The sequence below is a fragment of the Schistocerca gregaria genome, chromosome 7 (assembly GCF_023897955.1).
Source record: "Schistocerca gregaria isolate iqSchGreg1 chromosome 7, iqSchGreg1.2, whole genome shotgun sequence".
NCBI lineage: Eukaryota > Metazoa > Arthropoda > Insecta > Orthoptera > Acrididae > Schistocerca > Schistocerca gregaria.
Genome location: NC_064926.1, coordinates 191,984,705 through 192,003,829, shown reverse-complemented (window position 1 = coordinate 192,003,829; position 19,125 = coordinate 191,984,705). Strand labels below are relative to the sequence as shown.

The 19,125-nt window shown below is 45.8% G+C and overlaps 1 protein-coding gene across 1 annotated transcript in view; it reads right to left on the bottom strand.

Moving 5' to 3' along the window:
• Positions 1–19,125, bottom strand: part of LOC126282058 (lutropin-choriogonadotropic hormone receptor-like) — an 800,001-nt gene that overhangs the window by 38,774 nt on the left and 742,102 nt on the right. The window contains exons 18-20 of the mRNA XM_049981496.1: positions 12,162–12,194; positions 7,430–7,444; positions 2,131–2,320 (exon numbers count right to left, since the gene is read on the bottom strand). Of these exons, the coding sequence (XP_049837453.1) occupies positions 2,131–2,320; positions 7,430–7,444; positions 12,162–12,194 (238 nt within the window). The remainder of the gene's footprint in view (positions 1–2,130; positions 2,321–7,429; positions 7,445–12,161; positions 12,195–19,125) is intronic.

The window sequence follows — 19,125 nt, the reverse complement described above, 5'->3', positions numbered from 1 at the left end:
ACAATCCGACCTTTATCAAAGTCGGAAACGTGATGGTACGCATTTCTCCTCCTTACACGAGGCATCACAACAACGTTTCATCAGGAAAGGCCGGTCAACTGCTGTTTGTGTATGAGAAATCGGTTGGAAACTTTTCTCATGTCAGCACGTTGTAGGTGTCGCCACCGGCGCCACCCTGTGTGAACGCTCTGAAAAGTTAATCATTTGCATATCACAGAATCTTCTTCCTGTCAGTTAAATTTCGGGTCAGTACCAAGTTATCTTCGTGCTATAGCAATTTTAATGGGCAGTAGTGTAGAAAATATTTGTAAAGTAAGTTTATGGTAAAGGGAAAGTTTATTCAGATATAAATAACAATAGTAAATAACTTTATGCATAAACAAAAGTTCAGCATATTAGATAATGACGTCGGTAGAAAGTGCAGTCGTTAGGTTTACTTGGTTATTGATGAAAAGCGCGGACTGATGCGGGAGAATGTTGTTTTGCTATTGGCTGTTGAGTAAACTGACCAATGTAAAGCAATATTCTTCGCGCGCCTTTCTCTGCTGTTAGAGAAGACTTGGAGTATTCTAGAGAGGAGGCGGAGCCTAGCCATGAAACAGTTCGGACGTGTGTAGTAGTAGTTCCGATGGAAATGATAAGTTGCTGGACCTAGCAGTGTTTCATACATCAAAAGTGTTGTAAAGTGACGGCATAATTATGTGTGTAGAAATTTCTGAATTTTTAAGTGAATTTTGTGAAGAGAAAAGACATAAATTCCGCGTGGCGTATTGAGCAGGTCGGTGGCTAAAAACTGTGACTGCATTAGGTACCAACAGACTTAATATTTGTCTAGCATTCTCAATCAAAAACAATCCTTATTTTTGAAGCTATTACGTTTTCGGGAAATGCACCATCATAAAGTTGCTAACGTGAGTGAAAGGGATTGTGAGTGACTGTGTTAAGACTAGCACGGGCTTGGCAGTGATATTTGTTCACCTAAGTTTCAGAATATATTAATTAGGACAAAATTGCCAACCTTTCATTTCGTGTGAAAACTTTCTCACGAAACGTATTTGCCGGCAGGTGTGGCCGTGCGGTTCTAGGCGCTTCAGTCTGGAACCGCGTGACCGCTACGGTAGCATGTTAGAATCCTGCCTCGGGCATGGATGGGTGTGATGTCCTTAGGTTAGTTAGGTTTAGGTTGTTCTACGTTCTAGGAGACTGATAACCTCAGAAGTCAAGTCCCATAGTGCTCAGAGCCATTTTTTTTGAAACGTAGTTTAGTGACTTTAATTGCAGCCTGGTTCACGTCGAAGTACAGTATCTTTCGCTCGGCTTTCCTACTGATGATCTGCTGAGACAATGTTCACAGGTAGGTGCAGGTTCGTCGTACAGGGACGGAAGGAACCGCGCCGCCGCAACTGGGCCACAATTGTTTGCGATTCAAGCGAATGGTTTGGCAGCCCATATCGGCCGACGTGAATTTGTGGAACAAAATGGAGAGTTCAGTTTGTGCACAAAATCTTGCACCGGCAACACTTTCCCAATTATGGACGGGTATAGAGGCAGCAAGGCTAATTATTTCTGTAGGGGACTTCCAATGACTTATCCTGGACTCTGGTAGCGCGCTTGCCCAGGATCGAATCCGCCCGGCGGATTAACGACGAGAGCTGGTGTGCCGGCCAGCCTGGATGTGGTTTTTAGGCGGTTTTCCACATCTCGCTGGGTCAATACCGGGCTGGTCCCCACGTTCCGCCTCAGTTACACAGCTCGCAGACATCTGTAGACATTCACACTATTTTCACGGATTCCACTAGACAGTTAGAGTACACTAATTCCGTCCTGGGGGACACAGGGTGGCGGCAGGAAGGACATGCGGCCACCACTTAAAATTAATATGCCAAATCCGATTAACCATGGCCGACCCTGCGTTAACACGGGACAAGGCGCAAGCGATAGACAATAGAAATAGACTTCCAGCGACTTGTTAAGTCGATACCACGTCTGGCTGCTGGACTACGCCGGACGAAAGGAAGTCAGACACGATATTAAGTGACTTTTGGACCCTTACTGCATGTCACGCTCGCAATGGCAGAAACGCGTTTGCATCTGCGCAGCGGTTACTTCCCACCCGGGAGGTGGGCCTACCTGAAGTTCTCGGAGGAGGAGACGGAGGATGCGCGCTTGTGCTGCTTCTGCTTCTGTCGCTGCTGGATCTCGGCGATCTGGTAGGCGTACTCGTCGGAGCGCGCTCGCCGGCCCGCGTACCGCCGTTCCCGCCGCACGCAGCGCAGCAGCCAGCGCGCCTTGCCCAGCAGCCAGCGCCGCGGCGCCGCCTCTGCCGCCTCCGCCGCCCCCGCGTCCCTGCCGCCGCCTCCGCCGCCCCCGCCGCCGGAGCCGGGCCGGCGCCCCCTGGGGGCCGGCGCCTCCCTCGCCGCCTCCCGCGCCGTCGCCAGCCCCAGCGACGACAGTGCCGGCTCGGAGCCCGCGGAGCCGCGGTGCGCCCCCACGCCCACGCCCACACCCACGCCCACGCCGGCTCCCTGCGCCGCCCCCGCACGGGCCGCCGCCGCAGCCGCCACCAGCGCCGCCGCCCCCGCGTCCGACAGCAGCTTGCGACCTGAGCAGCGAGAGGTCTGTCAATGTACAGCCACAATGGTCCTACAAAGCAAAGCGGTCCATACTGTACACTAAAAGATACACAAGATCCACAAGATCGTAATTTGTTACTAAAAATCACATTACTGGTTTAGCCACGTCATTACCATCGCCGCATACGGAATATACACAAAAATATTTAGACAAAAGATACGGATCAGAACATTTTCGTGAATATACAGAGGTGTCCAAAGAAATGTATCCACTCATCACTTAACATTTCCGGGCTGAGAAGCCGTGGTCCATACATAAGACTCTCCCCTGACGTTTCGCCTTCGACTGCGGAAGGAATCCTCCGAGGACAATCGGCAATAAAAACCTTCATTCTATGATGAAATGTATCCACTGTTTAAAAGTCAATAACTTGCAAACTAATTGACGGAGTTGTCTAATTTTTGGTGAAAGTGCAGCTTGAAGTCCAACTTAAAGATATCACTGTAGGTGTTCGAAATGGTCACCATTAACAGCCACACACAAACGATGCCGCCGAACTGCAGCTTGAATTACTGACTGCAACGTGTTCAGTTGGATATTTGCGCATGAATGTACGATGGATTCTCGAAGTTCATCCAATGTGCGTGGCTTTTGTCTATAAACGACATCCCTTAGTGTTCCCCGCAGGTAAAGTCCAGAGGAGTTAGGTCTGGGGAACGTGGTGGATACTCCACAGCACATCTACCGCCTACCCATCTCCCTGGTAGATTTTCGTCGAGATACGATCTAACACGATTTTGCAGTGGGCTGGGGCACCATCTTGTTGAAAGTAAACTCTTCCGTCTCCATACAATTCTCGGATGGCAGGTGAAACGGATGTCTGAAGCTTCTGAAGGTACACCTCACCGGTAACTGTGCTGTGAAAGAAGAATGGCCCAAACCAAGCCCCGGTAAGACAACCCATACCACACATTTACTCCTGGCAAATTCACGGCTTTGTCTACATGGACGTTTGGATTTTCGGCAGTCCAGTAGATGCAATTGTGGCGATTTACTTCACCATTGAGTTTAAACTGTGCCTCATCAGACCACATAATCAACTCTGCAAACTCTTAATCGTTGCGAACCATGTTAGTAAACCACTCGCAGTACTCCGTTCTACGATCTGGGTCGTCCTCGTTCATTACGTGTAGTAATCTTGGGAGGTAGCACTTTCACTTTTCTGTCTTCAAAATTCGCCGAACACTTGAGCGACTCCCTCCAGTTTCACGGGCACACTGTCTCACAAACTTCTGTGGTGAGCGAGTGAATTGTTGTAACATACGACGGGAGTGAGCAGGACTTGTTACTGTTACAGGTCGTTGTTTGTGTGCATCTTTAACACAGCCTTCGGCTTCAAATTTGTCTGGAATGCGACGAATCTTTAAACGTGTCCGTGGCTCTGTTTGATACTCATTTCGCCATTGCCGTTGAACCTCATTAATGTTTTCGTACTTAAAATACCACTTCAAAACTAACTTCCTTTCATCGAATGTAAGCCTTACGCCAGCCATGTTTACTCGAGTAACTAGGTGCAACTAAGAACAAAACACTGACTACCTGGCGACTGTCATCTGACAAAACAAAACAACGCAATACAACGCTTGTGTGGCGATTGCCGGAACTACAAAATATTACACTACCAAATATGAGACAAATCCGTCAATTAGTTCGCCAGTTATGGACTTTTAAACAGTGGATACACATTTTTGGACCCCTCTGTATTTCACATGTGTCGAAATAAATAACGTCCCAAAATCGGTATTCTCATTACCGATTCTAATTAAATGTTTCTCTGACAGATTTAAGTCTCTTTTAATTATCTACTATAATGATCGAAGCAGACGAAATGAATTAAAATTTCTGCAGTGGCCGGAACTCGAACCCAGGCTAAGCAGAAATGCTAACCAATTAAAAAAAGATTTATTCATTTTTGTCCGATATATTTCGTTGCGTTTGGTCGGGGCGGACGTCACAAGATATCCGTTCAAATTGATCTTTGGTTCCTTGACTCAGTTTTTTTGTTACAGAGAGCACGCAGCCCTCTGACCGAACACGCTTTTTTTTCTTTGTATCTGCTTTAGGCGGACGTCGAAAGACACCCGTTTCAGTTCGTTGTTGATCCATTAACTCAGTTTTTTTATTACAGAGGGCAGCTCGCCCTCTGACCGAACACGCTGAGCTACCGTGCCGGCACCATTACACCACCTCATTACGATGGTCCACGGTGCTGCACAAACTGCCGAAGGTGAGTGCTCTCCCCAACACAAACTTCAATTCATTTTTCCTTTAAATAATGTCATTACTGCCAGGGCTCTCCGATATTGGCAAGCAACCGAGCATTGGACGTAATGGGACGTCCTTGTACCATTGGTACCACCTGACGGTAGTGACAATATGTAAGAGAAAAATGAACTGAAGTTTGTGTTGGGGAAAGCACTCAGGTTAGGTAGTTCGTGCAATAATATTGACCATCGTTCTGCAGTGGTGTAATGGTTAGTATTTCTGCCTAGCAAGCAAGAAGACCCGGGTTCGAGTCACAGCCACTGCCCAAATTTTAAGTCATTACGTCTGCTTCGATCATTATCGTACATTACCGACTATTTTACTGTAAATAGCAATTCTAATTGAACCCCTCCGGTAGCTGAGTGGTCAGCGCGACAGAATGTCAAGGGCCCTGGTTCGATTCCCGGCTGGGTCGGAGATTTTCTCCGCTCAGGGACTGGGTGCTTTGTTGTCCTATCATCATCATTTCATCCCCATCGCCTCGCAAGTCGCCGAAGTGGCGTCAGATCGAAAGACTTGAACCCAGCAAACGGTCTACCCGACGGGAGGCCCTAGTCACACAACATTTTATGTTTTACTTTTTTACTGAACACAAAACTGTGTTGCATGCCTTGTTAGTGACATTTGGTTAATCATTAACAGAGGAACACGAGTTTTTGCTGGCATTATTAAGGTCAGACTGACAGTACTAATGCATTAGTAAATATTTTCAGTTCCAATGGACCCAGTCTACACTTTTTCGTAGTTCTGGACCTCAACCTCATATAACCTAGTGAAGTGACGTAGAATGGAAATGATATTGAAAGAGATATGATGTACAGAGGAATAAAGGGGTCCTTGCAGCAGAAAAATGACTAAGAAAGAGAAGGTTAAAGACGTAGAAGAGACTGAAGAGGAAAAAGCAGGTGAAGTAAAGTAAAAAGAGAACAAAATTGAAGAGGAAGAAGAAGAAGGTGAAGAAGAAGAAAAAGAGGAAGGCGGCTAGGCGTACAAAGAAATGGACACAGTAGAAAACGTAAAGGAGTGGAAGAAGTGAAATTACAGGAACAAATGGATAAATAATGGAAAGGAAACAGCGAAGTCAAAGATATGGGCAGAGTACAACAAGAAGGTAAAGTGCACATGAGGCCAAAGCAGAATATGACTACAAAAGTTCATATCATGTCAACAGATAACTTAAGGGCGGTAGATGGCATGAAGACAAAACGAAATATGAAGGAAACAGGTAATGCTGGGACACAGAAGAAGGGAACAGGCATTTGGGTTTTTTGTCCTTCTGACGATAAGGTCACAAGAGATGGAGGACCAATTCGAATTGCGTAAGGATACTGGAGGAAATCAGCATTGCCTTTTACAGTGGAACGATATTGGTATGTGCTTTAAGCTATTTACGGGTGGTAAGGAGAATATTTGAAGCAGAAATCTCGCACATGTGCGGCCAGCTTTGTCGTTGGATATGAGAAGGAAACATGAGCGTCAAAACGACCAAGATCTCAACGACGATGAAAGAAGATTGAGGTATGATACACTATATGATCAAAAGTATCCAGACATCCATAAAAACATACGTTTTTCATATTAGGTACATTGTGCTGCCACCTACTGCCAGGTACTCCATATCAGTGACATCAGTAGTCATTAGAGCAGAATGGGGCGCTCCGCGGAACTCACGGACTTCGAACGTGGTCATGTGATTGGCTGTCACTTGCGTCATACGCCTGTACGCGAGATTTTCACACTCCTAAACATTCCTAGGTCCACTGTTCCCGATGTGATAGTGAAGTGGAAAACGTACAGCACAAAATTGTCCAGGCCGACCTCATCTGTTGACTGACAGTTGAAGAGCGTCGTTATATGTAATAGGCAGACATCTATTCAGACCATCACACAGGAATTCCAAAGTGCACCAGGTTCCAGTGCAAGTACTATGACAGTTAGATGGGAAGTGAGAAAACTTGAATGCCATGCTCGAGCGGCTGGTCATACGCCACACATCACGCCAGTAAATGCCAAATGACGCCTAGATTGGTAAAACATTGGACGGTTGAACAGTGGAAAAACGTTTTGCGGAGTGAAGAATCACGGTACACAATGTGGCGATCCGATGACAGGGTGTGGGTGTGGCGAATGCCTGGCGAAGATCATCTGCCAGCGTTTGTAACGCCAATAGCCAAATTTGGAGGCGGTGGTGTTATGGTGTGGTCGTCTTTTTCATACAGGGTCTTTAACCCAGTGTTGTTTTGCGAGGCTCTATCATAGCACAGGCCTAAACTGATGTTTTAGTCACCTTCTTGCTTCCCACTGTTGAAGTGCAATTCGGGGATGGCGACTGCATCTTGCAACACTATCGAGCATCTGTTCATAATGCACAGCCTGTGGCGGAGTGGTTACACGACCGTAACATCCCTGTAATGGACTAGCTTAAACAGTCTTGACCTGAAGCCAATAGAGCACCTTTGGGATGTTTTGGAACGCCGATATCGTGCCAGGCCTTACCGACCGACATCGATACCTCTTCTCAGTACAGTACTCCGTGAAGAATTGGCTGCCATTCCCCAAGAAACCTTCCAGCACCTGATTGAACGTATGCCTGAGAGAGTGGAAGCTGTCATCAAGGCTAAGAGTGATCTAACACCGTGTTGCATTCCAGCATTACCGATGGACGGAGCCACGAACTTTTTAGTCATTTTCAGCCAGGTGTCCGGATACTTTTGATAACATAGTGTATCCGTCGATAGTGAAGGTTCTTAGAGAAGGAGCACTAACATATATAGATTAAAGAAGGATGGAGAAGGAAATCAGCTGTGCCCTTTGGAAGGACCGGTCCCGGCATTTGATATAAGCGTTTTAGGGAAATTAGGAAATCCAAAATCAAGAGACTGGTCGGTTTGGAAACCGTCAGAATGAGAGTCAAGTGGATTAATCACTGCGCCACCTCGCCCAGTTCGAATGAGGAATAAGATGGCATTCAGGGAATATGAAGACAAAAATGAACATAAGAAATAAGTGGAATAATAGGACAAAGGTAAATGTCACGGTGAAGAGGAAGGTGTGGGACAAGAGGATAGCGAAGGTGAGGAAAAAGGGGAAGGAAAAGAAGGAGTAGTATTGAGAGTGAAACATGAAGTTAAGGCAGATGTGTCATACTCTTTCATATGTTGATACTAAGCTGTCACAATCGATCTTTGCGATACGGATGTCTGGACCTAGTCTCATGCATGTCTGACTATAGAGATATCTACAAGGTGGCTGGAATTGCAGCAATGTCTGTGTCAATCAGCATTAGCTCTCCATGAATCGTGATTGAGCAATCTCGTCATTTGCGTGTTCATATCTGTTATTTGTCTTGTGGTCTATGATTAGGGATATGTTTGTTTATTTGTGTTTGCTTTTGGCTGTGAAGCGTTGGGAGTTGTCTAATTTCTGTACTGTATTTAATGACCTGCTTTCCGTATCTGGCACGTAGATCGGTAAATTTGGTTTGCAATGGAATGACGTTTGCTTCAGTGTCCGTTCTGTCCTGGGTGTGGTCCACTGCAGTAGCAGGATGTTTTTGTCTTCATGTTCCCTGTTTTTTCTTATTCCTCATTTGGACTGAACGAAGTGGCGCAGTGGTTAGCACAATGGACTCTCATTTGGAATGACAATGCTTCAAATCTCAATCCGGCTATCCTGAATTAAGATTTCCGTGATTTCCCTAAGTCCCTTCAGGCAAATGCCGGACTAATTTAAGACGGCATGGTCAGTTTCCTTCGCCATTCTTCTGTAGTCCGGTCTTGTGTTCTGTCTGTATATAACCTCATTATCGACGTGGTGCTAAATCCTCATCTTCCTTCCTTCTTCAAAGAGGGACCATCAATTAACAACCATACTTATTGAATATTGTAAGAATAGGAAAAATGGTTCAAATGGCTCTGAGCACTATGGAACTTAACATCTGAGGTCATCAGTCCCTTAGAACGTAGAACTACTTAAACCTAACTAACCTAAGGACATCACACACACCCATGCCCGAGGCAGGATTCGAACCTGCGACCGTAGTAGTCACGCGGTTTCGGGCTGAAGCACCTAGAACCGCATTGCCACCATGGCCGGCAAGAATAGGAAGAAATAGTAGAAGACTTTACCATAACTTCCGGCCACTCAGTTTAATAACCAGTCGCAGTTCTCAAGAAGCTGTCGTTCTGACACGAAATACACTGACTGACAAAAGAAAGTGAAGCACCCACACTGGTCTATGTGGCCGAGCGCTTCTAGGCGCTTCAGCGTGGAACCGCGCGACCGCTACGGTAGCAGGTTCGAATCCTGCCTCGGGCATGGATGTGTGTGACGTCCTTAAGTTAGTTAGGTTTAAATAGTTCTAAGTTCTAGGGGACTGATGACCTCAGATGTTAATTCCAATTCTGCTCAGAGCTATTTGAACAATTTTTTTTTAAAGCACCCACAAGTCATCGTCGGATGTCAATGTATCTTGGTACACATGTGTGAGCCGGTCGGTGTGACCGAGCGGTTCTAGGCGCTTCAGTCTGGAACCGCGCGACCGCTACGGCTGCAGGCTCGAATCCTGCCTCGGGCATGGATGTGTGTGATGTCCTTAGGTTAGTTAGGTTTAAGTAATTCTAAGTTCTATGGGACTGATGACCTCCAGTTTAGCGCCCGAAAACCTCAAAACACACACACACACACACACACACACACACACACACACACACACACACTGATGACCTCAGATGTTAAGTCCCATAGTGCTCAGAGCCATTTTTTACACATTTATGACTGATTAAAGATAATGTTCCGTGTGACAGGTAAAATCGACACAAGAGTGTATTAGCGTTGTTCTTGATGTTACCAGACCTGGTAATGTATATGGGGGTGGAGGTGAAAGCGTCAGATTTTGAATTATCGATGTAAAAGACATAGAAAAGGGGCGTGCTTGAGGTGAGACAGCGTAATCAGCACCTGAAAGAGTTTGCAAATGGCTTCATTTTAGGTCTGCATTTGACAGGCTTGACGATTCGTGAACTATCCACGAGGGTCATTTTTAAAGTAAGGGTAAAATTGTAATGGAGTAAGAGAAACTTTATTTATGAATATAAATTGTATCTCAAACTAGAATATGCACCTTTTTTCATTTTTTAAACATAGTCACTATGAACACGTAAACATTTGTCAAGTCATGCCACCAGCTTTTCGATCCCAGCATTAAACAACTCTGCCGCATGACCGTTAGACCAGTCTGTAAGAGATTCTTTGAACGTGGTATCATTTTCCAAGCGCTTTCCACGAAGAAATTCCTTCAGTTTTGGAAACAGATGACGAAAGTATGATGGTACTAAGTCAGGGCTGTATGGAGGATGACCCAGTAATTCCCAATGAAAGTTGTCCAGTTGCGCCTTTGTTGCTGCCGCAACTTGAGGCCCAGCATTGTCGTGAAGAAGAACGACGCCGCTAGAGAGCAGTCCCCGCCGGCGATTTTGAATAGCGCGCCTCAGCTTTAATAATGTTTCACAGCATTTCCCACCATATATTGTCATTCCTCTTCGGAAAAAATCTAGCAGAGGAATGCTTTTCCGGTGTTCATGATTTTCCGTATTGAAGGTCCTTGTTTGAATTTTCGTGGTTTCACTGGATTGACGTTTATTCTCTGGAGTGTAGCTCACAACTCGCGTTTCATCGGTCACAATGTGACCAATGAACTCGTCACCATCCTTGTGATAGAGCTCCATAACGGACAAAGATATGCCATTCGCTTTGTTTCGTGTTCTTCTGTGAAAATTTTCGGCACCCATTGGGCACACATCTTTTGCTGTGAAGTTTGTCAGCAGCAGTGTGAAATACTACTAATCTTGAAACTTGTGGAAATTTCTGATGCATCTCGTCAACCGTGAAGTGCCTGTTTTGGAGAATTGCCTCACCAACTTATTCTATCAAGTCTTCATTCATGACAGTAGGATGTCCAGATAGTTTTTCATAAAGAAAATTTGTCCTTTCTTCATTAAACAGCGTACACCATTTACGCACATTTTCATCATTCATTAATCCTGTACCATAACCTTCAACAAGCGACCGGTGAATTTCAGCAGACCAAGCGCGGTGGCACAGTAGTTAGCACACTGGACTCGTACCCAGGACGACGACGGTTGAAACCCGCGTCCGACCATCCTGAGTTAGATTTTCCGTGATTTCCATAAATAGCTTCAGTCAGATGCTAGGATGATTCCTTTGAAAGGGCTCGGCCGACTTCGTTCCCCATCCTTCCCTAATCCGATGGGACCAATGACCTCGCTGTTTGGTCTCCTCCCACAAATGAACCAACCAATCGAACAGTTCCAGCAGGACGGAGTTGCCTCGCATTTGAGAACAGAATAACCGAGCGCACTTTACAATCGGCGGGATTACTGACCGATGTGACGACAGACAAACCAGTGTAACAATATAACCGACAGCGGCAGAGACGTAAAACTTAGTGGCATCGTAGTGAGAGCCTGGCCAAGGGTGGCCGTCCGTAAACGGACGTCACGTGACAGGATGCACGGACACTATGCTCTGTCAGTTCTTACATTAAAAATGACCCTCGTAGATTTGTGAGGAATTCGAATGTGGCAGTGGTCCAGTGTAGGAGTACATGGGAATGCGACAGCAGGCATACTCGTCGTCAAGCTTCTGTTCGACCACATCTGATCACCGTGAGGAGCATCGTCATACTGTGCACTAAGCACATCGTGAACACCTTCGCACCTGCCCAGCCATCGGACAACGTTTTGTGGTATCACGTCCCTTGAGTAGTCGGCAGTTAAGGCCACAACACAAATGGCTGCGTCTAGAGTGGTGTCGTGGTCAGGAAGCTTGGACTCCTGATGAATGGCGTCACACTGGGCTCACTGATAATTCACAGTTCTGCACTACCCTGGATGAACACCGTTGACGAGCATGGCTGCGTCCTGGGGACAAGGCCCTTTCTTCCAGTGTTTTGGATAGACACAGCGGTGTTACTATGTAAGGTGTCATGCAAATCCAACACCTTCCATGAAAACCCTGACATGATAAGCAAATCCGTAGTATGTCACATAGCTCCGAATAAATCGTGACATTAAATTAACCAAAGTAATACGAGTAAGGAGTGAGCAAATGGAATACCACAGACTAACACAAGAATGCCTAAATGCATGTCATACCTTCCCACCGTGAGACAGACGCAGTCCCGAGAGGAGAAAGGAGAACAGAAGCTGAGAGCAGAACCGTGTTAAGCTAGAAGGCCCTACGATAAGGGACGGACTGGTCACCCACGTCGCCAGCTAACCACTAGCGCCACACAACCCGCACGTTTTAGCGTGAGACTGTTTCGCGTCTCTGTTACGTCAAGGACCACCCCCCAGCCAATGTTAAAACCTAGAGCCCTCCAGAAAAACAGTATAGATCTTACGATAACACAAAAAGGGCCACACCACCCGCAAGTTTTAGCGTGTGACTTTTTCGCGTCTCTGTTACGTTAGGACCACCCCCCAGCCCATGTTAAAACTTAGAGCCATCCAGAAGAACAGTATAGATCTTATGATAACGCTAAAATGACCACACCAGCTGCAAGTTTTAGCGTGTGACTTTTTCGCGTCTCTGTTACGTTGCAAACTTTAAAAACATTGCCCCACCACGAAAAGTATAATGTTTCTCATTGGATAGACAGAATTTTTGTAGGTGGAGCTTAAGGTTAACAATGGTTCGAATGGCTCTGAGCACTATGGAACTCAGCTGCTGTGGTCATCAGTCCCCTAGAACTTAGAACTACTTAAACCTAACTAACCTAAGGACATCACACACATCCATGCCCGAGGCAGGATTCGAACCTGCGACCGTAGCAGTCGCACTGTTCCGGACTGCGTGCCTAGAACCGCGAGACCACCGCGGCCGGCTAAGGTTAACATTGAGACCCTGATTGGTCAGATGAAAACACAGCCAGATAGTTTTTTTTAAACCAACTTCGGTAAATGGTAGTAAGGAGAAGTTGGAAGTGAGTTAGTTCCGAGACGGCGAGCTGGATGGCTGCTGCGCCGGCCGCTGCCTCCCTGACGCTGCCTAACCAACGACAAGGTAATGAACGTAAGCGATGCCGCATAACAGCGCATAAAGCTTCACTCAGAACTGCAGAAATCTCATCTGTTACATCCCCTTTTTGCGTAATGCTAGTGTCAATCGTAAATTAAAGCTCATGGTGTTCACATTTGCCACTTGGAGTAAAAATCTGAAACGGGATGATTTCTCTGTTATATAATTATTGAGGAGCCACATCAGCCACTGTAATTTACGAAAAGTTAGATAAGTAATTAAAGATAATTGAGTGTCACTGTAGACCATTTTGATAGTGTTCTCTCTTGTGAAACTTAATTTAAACCTAGATTGTAGATGTGATATGGCATAGGTCAGCCTTCGATCCATTGTAGAACTTGGAAACCCATCCAGGGAATATTCGTTCACATTTTTGTTGAACGCAGTTGGTTTTTACCATCCTGTATTAAAACACTTCCTTTTATCAAGAGTGCAATTTATAAACGATGTTTTGTGAGTAGAACAAAATTTCCAATGGTAAACTTAACTGCTTTTTCGAGGTTATTTTACCATCATCATCATCATCATCATCATCATCATCATTTAAGACTGATTATGCCTTTCAGCGTTCAGTCTGGAGCATAGCCCACTTATAAAATTCCTCCATGATCCCCTATTCAGTGCTAACATTGGTGCCTCTTCTGATGTTAAACCTATTACTTTAAAATCATTCTTAACCGAATCCAGGTACCTTACCTACCTTTACCAGCTAACTAAAAATAGGAAAGCCTTGAACACCTTCCACTAAATGTAGTTACTATTAAGATTCTTTTACAGGGAGTGCAGTGGAGCTGACGCTGAGATCATTAAGTATTTGGTTATATCTTTGCTAGTCTCACTGAACTCTTCTGAATTCTACATGTCATGTGTGGTCTGGCGTCTCCTTACCAGCAACAGGTCCCAGGTTCAAACTAGTCAATTCCCTAAAAAACACGCTAAGAGCGTCGTTGCGCGAAAGTGGTAGGGAGGCACGATATAGAACAAACAGACACCACCGTGAATGTTAGAAGTACTGCCATCATGGCGTGGGCAGCCATTGGGTATGACTTCAGGTCATGCGTGGCCGTGAATGAGGGAAGTCTGATAATAAACCGTAATCCACGGACATCCTGCCTCTTCATCTGTTACCACTCAGGCCACGTTATACTGGTGCTCATCAGCAGATGACACGTGTCTTCATGAACTGTCTGTGTGCTGTTCGGTATGTACGTATCGATTTTTGCCTCTGACCGGGATCACTGGAGCAAAGAGTTACACCGCCTGCTCGTAGCGACAAGGCACGCACAACTCCTTCTGGAATAATTTTAAGCGGCGAGCAAGCGCGAAGAGACTGTCTTGATTTGGCTTTTAACGGGAGTCGTCCACCCTATCTTGACAATGTTAAACTGGCTATATACACTCCTGGAAATTGAAATAAGAACACCGTGAATTCATTGTCCCAGGAAGGGGAAACTTTATTGACACATTCCTAGGGTCAGATACATCACATGATCACACTGACAGAACCACAGGCACATAGACACAGGCAACAGAGTATGCACATTGTCGGCACTGGTACAGTGTATATCCACCTTTCGCAGCAATGCAGGCTGCTATTCTCCCATGGAGACGATCGTAGAGATGCTGGATGTAGTCCTGTGGAACGGCTTGCCATGCCATTTCCACCTGGCGCCTCAGTTGGACCAGCGTTCGTGCTGGACGTGCAGACCGCGTGAGACGACGCTTCATCCAGTCCCAAACATGCTCAATGGGCGACAGATCCGGAGATCTTGCTGGGCAGGGTAGTTGACTTAGACATTCTAGAGCACGTTGGGTGGCACGGGATACATGCGGACGTGCATTGTCCTGTTGGAACAGCAAGTTCCCTTACCGGTCTAGGAATGGTAGAACGATGGGTTCGATGACGGTTTGGATGTACCGTGCACTATTCAGTGTCCCCTCGACGATCACCAGAGGTGTACGGCCAGTGTAGGAGATCGCTCCCCACACCATGATGGCGGGTCTTGGCCCTGTGTGCCTCGGTCGTATGCAGTCCTGATTGTGGCGCTCACCTGCACGGCGCCAAACACGCATACGACCATCATTGGCACCAAGGCAGAAGCGACTCTCATCGCTGAAGACGACACGTCTCCATTCGTCCCTCCATTCACGCCTGTCGCAACACCACTGGAGGCGGGCTGCACGACGTTGGGGCATGAGCGGAAGACGGCCTAACGGTGTGCGGGACCGTAGCCCAGCTTCATGGAGACGGTTGCGAATGGTCCTCGCCGATACCCCAGGAGCAACAGTGTCCCTAATTTGCTGGGAAGTGGCGGTGCGGTCCCCTACGGCACTGCGTAGGATCCTACGGTCTTGGCGTGCATCCGTGCGTCACTGCGGTCCGGTCCCAGGTCGACGGGCACGTGCACCTTCCGCCGACCACTGGCGACAACATCGATGTACTGTGGAGACCTCACGCCCCACGTGTTGAGGAATTCGGCGGTACGTCCACCCGGCCTCCCGCATGCCCACTATACGCCCTCGCTCAAAGTCCGTCAACTGCACATACGGTTCACGTCCACGCTGTCGCGGCATGCTACCAGTGTTAAAGACTGCGATGGAGCTCCGTATGCCACGGCAAAGTGGCTGACACTGACGGCGGCGGTGCACAAATGCTGCGCAGCTAGCGCCATTCGACGGCCAACACCGCGGTTCCTGGTGTGTCCGCTCTGCCGTGCGTGTGATCATTGCTTGTACAGCCCTCTCGCAGTGTCCGGAGCAAGTATGGTGGGTCTGACACACCGGTGTCAATGTGTTCTTTTTTCCATTTCCAGGAGTGTAGATGGCACATTTTCTCAGGAACTGTTGAATATATAAATGTGAGATTTTTACCACATGTTATCTCATTTTTCGTGAATGTATTGCTCTACACTCACTTTGAAAAGTCACTTAGAGGAAAAAGTTATGACTTTTTCCTAAACATATACTTTCTTGATGTGTATTTTCACAGTTTTAATTTCTTGAATTTTAACTTTTTGAGTAAATGCTATTAAAGTAGACATAGAACATCACGGTACTACATTTGTTAACATTTTTGAGATTTAGAAGTTTTTGTGAAAAAAGGGTTTTCATATTAAAAAAGTCATTTCGAAAAAAAATCCTTTTTAAAGAAAAAAATTTAGTACGTCAACTGATATATACATCTCCTTCTTCATCTTCCTCACCCAACTCTGCCTTCCATTCCTTTGATATTCTATTTGCTGCAGACTCTGCCCTCGTGAGCCGGCCAGGGTGGCCGAGCGGTTCCAGGTGCTACAGTCTGGAACCGCACAACAGCTGCGGTCGCAAGTTTGAATCCTGCCTCGGGCATGGATGTGTGTGATGTCCTTAGGTTAGTTAGGTTTAATTAGTTCTAAGTTCTAGGGGACTGAGGACCTTGGAAGTTAAGTTCCATAGTGCTCAGAGCCATTTGAACCATTTGCCTTCATGACTCGCAGTTGGTCCAAGTCCATCTTTTAGTGGTGGTTTAACGATTTATGAATTCCAAGATGTGCCAGAACCTGTAGTCTCCTGCAATAGCCATCATTAAAGCAGAGTAAAAAAAAACAAAAAAAAAAACCCAATGTCGAAGACTGACCTTCCAACAAAAATATTTTTTTGGGATCATTGACCATACAATAATCTTAAAAGATTCGTTGGCATTTTGTGTTTTGCCTTTCAGACATTACTTCAACAGCTCTGGATGGGCAAGATGTTGAAACACAGGTTACATGGCAAGCACAGCAGCATTTGATGCAGTATTTTTCTGAGCGAGTTTCTACTTATCTTCTTCTTTTTCCTTCAGGTATTTACAGCACTCAATGGAACACAGATTGTGGATTGGTTCAGCATCAGTAGGTAGCTTGTGCGAATAAACTGCCCAAACAGATCTCTTTATCCCATCTACATTATCCTGTAACTTCTAATATCCATACCATAATACTGTGTAATTCGGTCAGTTTGTTTATCATTCAGTCGATGTCTTATACTTACACCGCCTAATAACTTAGTACTTCCCAGGTGCTGTTGTGGTGTACGCAGTCTCGTGCCCATCTTCTTCTCCACATGATTAATCCCCTCTAGTTCTGTAATTGGAAAGTCACTGCAGGGTTTCCTCTCCACCAATGATGCCAAAAAACATGCTCAGAAATGTCAGCGCATGATTATTTTCAAATATTTATTTAAAATAGTGAATATTCCAGTATTTCCCCGGGTCCCCGGGTTCGATTCCCGGCGGGGTCAGGGATTTTCTCTGCCTCGTGATGACTGGGTGTTGTGTGATGTCCTTAGGTTAGTTAGGTTTAAGTAGTTCTAAGTTCTAGGGGATTGATGACCATAGATGTTAAGTCCTTAGTGCTCAGAGCCCTTTCACCCATTTTGAACCATTCCAGTATTTCAATTAAACGAACACCAAAGTAAGCATAAATATCCATTTTTTTTATAATCTTCATAAAAGTAAAAATGTCAAATTTTGTTATTTTGGGCGATACGACTCATCTTAAGAAGAGAACGGAGTGTACGCTGATCAGTGAAGGAAGCGTGCGTTTGTCGCAGTCACGTGCTGGTTTTCAGGACCGAGGTGTGTAGGCTGCGGGGCAGACAGTGTTGTAACCGCCACTGACCGGAAAATACACACGAGAGTGCAACACGCAGATGCTGTGTAGCTGGCCCATCATCTCCTGGAGCTGAAGGCTGTGGCCTTGCTCTCGTCTTCACCTTCTGATTAACGGTAATAAAACACCGGATACTCCATTTCATGTAAAGTTTATTCAGGTTGACTAAACTCTTAAATTCATGTGGCAGTTAGGGTGTTAAGTGTCTGCGAGGAGCCACAGGCCTTTACCTTGATCTTGCACGTTGCGTTTACAGAATGCATCGATACGGGAGTGAGATTTGTGAGCATTAAACTACAAATGCTCGTTGCCTCTCTGAATTAGTGTGCTGTTAACCAATATGGTGGTGATTTGCTTAAGAGTTAATTTTTCCCTCTACCAGTTTCAGCCATTTTGATGCCTCTGCTGGGCAATACTGTGAATTCATATTTAACTTATTAATTTTAATTTTAATAATGAACAGCCTCAGTTGCACCGTTTACCTAGAATTTTACATAGGTTTCAGTCGGAATAACCCAACCTTCTTCAGAATAACAGTATCTATCGTTTGTCCATACTGACAGGGCCGCGAAATGTTGAAGACATTTAAGTTCATATTTAACTGGTTTACCTTACTGTAATGCGTAAATTAATTATGCTTCTCTCCCTACTGTAGAAGCCTGTCGTAATTGTATGCATTAAGATAATTTGGCCTGGGACGTGGGCTCGCTGGCGGATTGTACAGGCGATCGTCTGAGAACGTTTACCTCAACCAGGTGTGACAAAGGAGACGGCCTTTTACTTGAATGAGTGCTACTGGACCATTGTCTGTATAGCTGGGTACAAACGGGAGTCGATTTAAATTCAACGAATCGTTGCGTTTATTAATACCGCTACTTTTCTGCGTATTTGTATTTTATCCATTGTCGTTAATTGCTAAGAACCGTTGTTAATATTTTCTTTTTAAACCTGGTACAACTTGATGAGACAGTGTGTAAAAGTTTATTGTGGTTGTCAGCCGTGCATTATAGTTGTGAGATCCTTGCGGAGTGGCGTCCTAATTAGGTTTCATAATTTTGGGTAACTGAATGCCACTCGATGTTCAACATAGAAAATTAAATTTTGATTTAATGCGTCCAAGGGCTTTCTTATTGCAAGCCTGGAACAGTTGTATGGCGTTCTTTTACACGGAAGCGTTCAAAGTCACAGAAGTGCAACCCTTGTGCAAACTGCTGCAGTTTCAATGCTGGACCATCAGCGTGTGAACCATTCAACGAGTCATCGTCGACATGGGCTTTCGGAGCCGAAGGTCCACTCGTATACCCTTGATGTCTGCTCGACACAAAGCTTTACGCATCGACATTGGAATGTTGATGACTGGAAACATGTTGCCTGGTCGACGAGTCAACTTGTATTGACCGCATGGGGGTGTACGGCTATGAAGACAGACACGTAAATCAATGTCAGCAGGGGACTGTTCATGCTGGTGGAGGCTCTGCAGTGGTTTGGGGCGTTT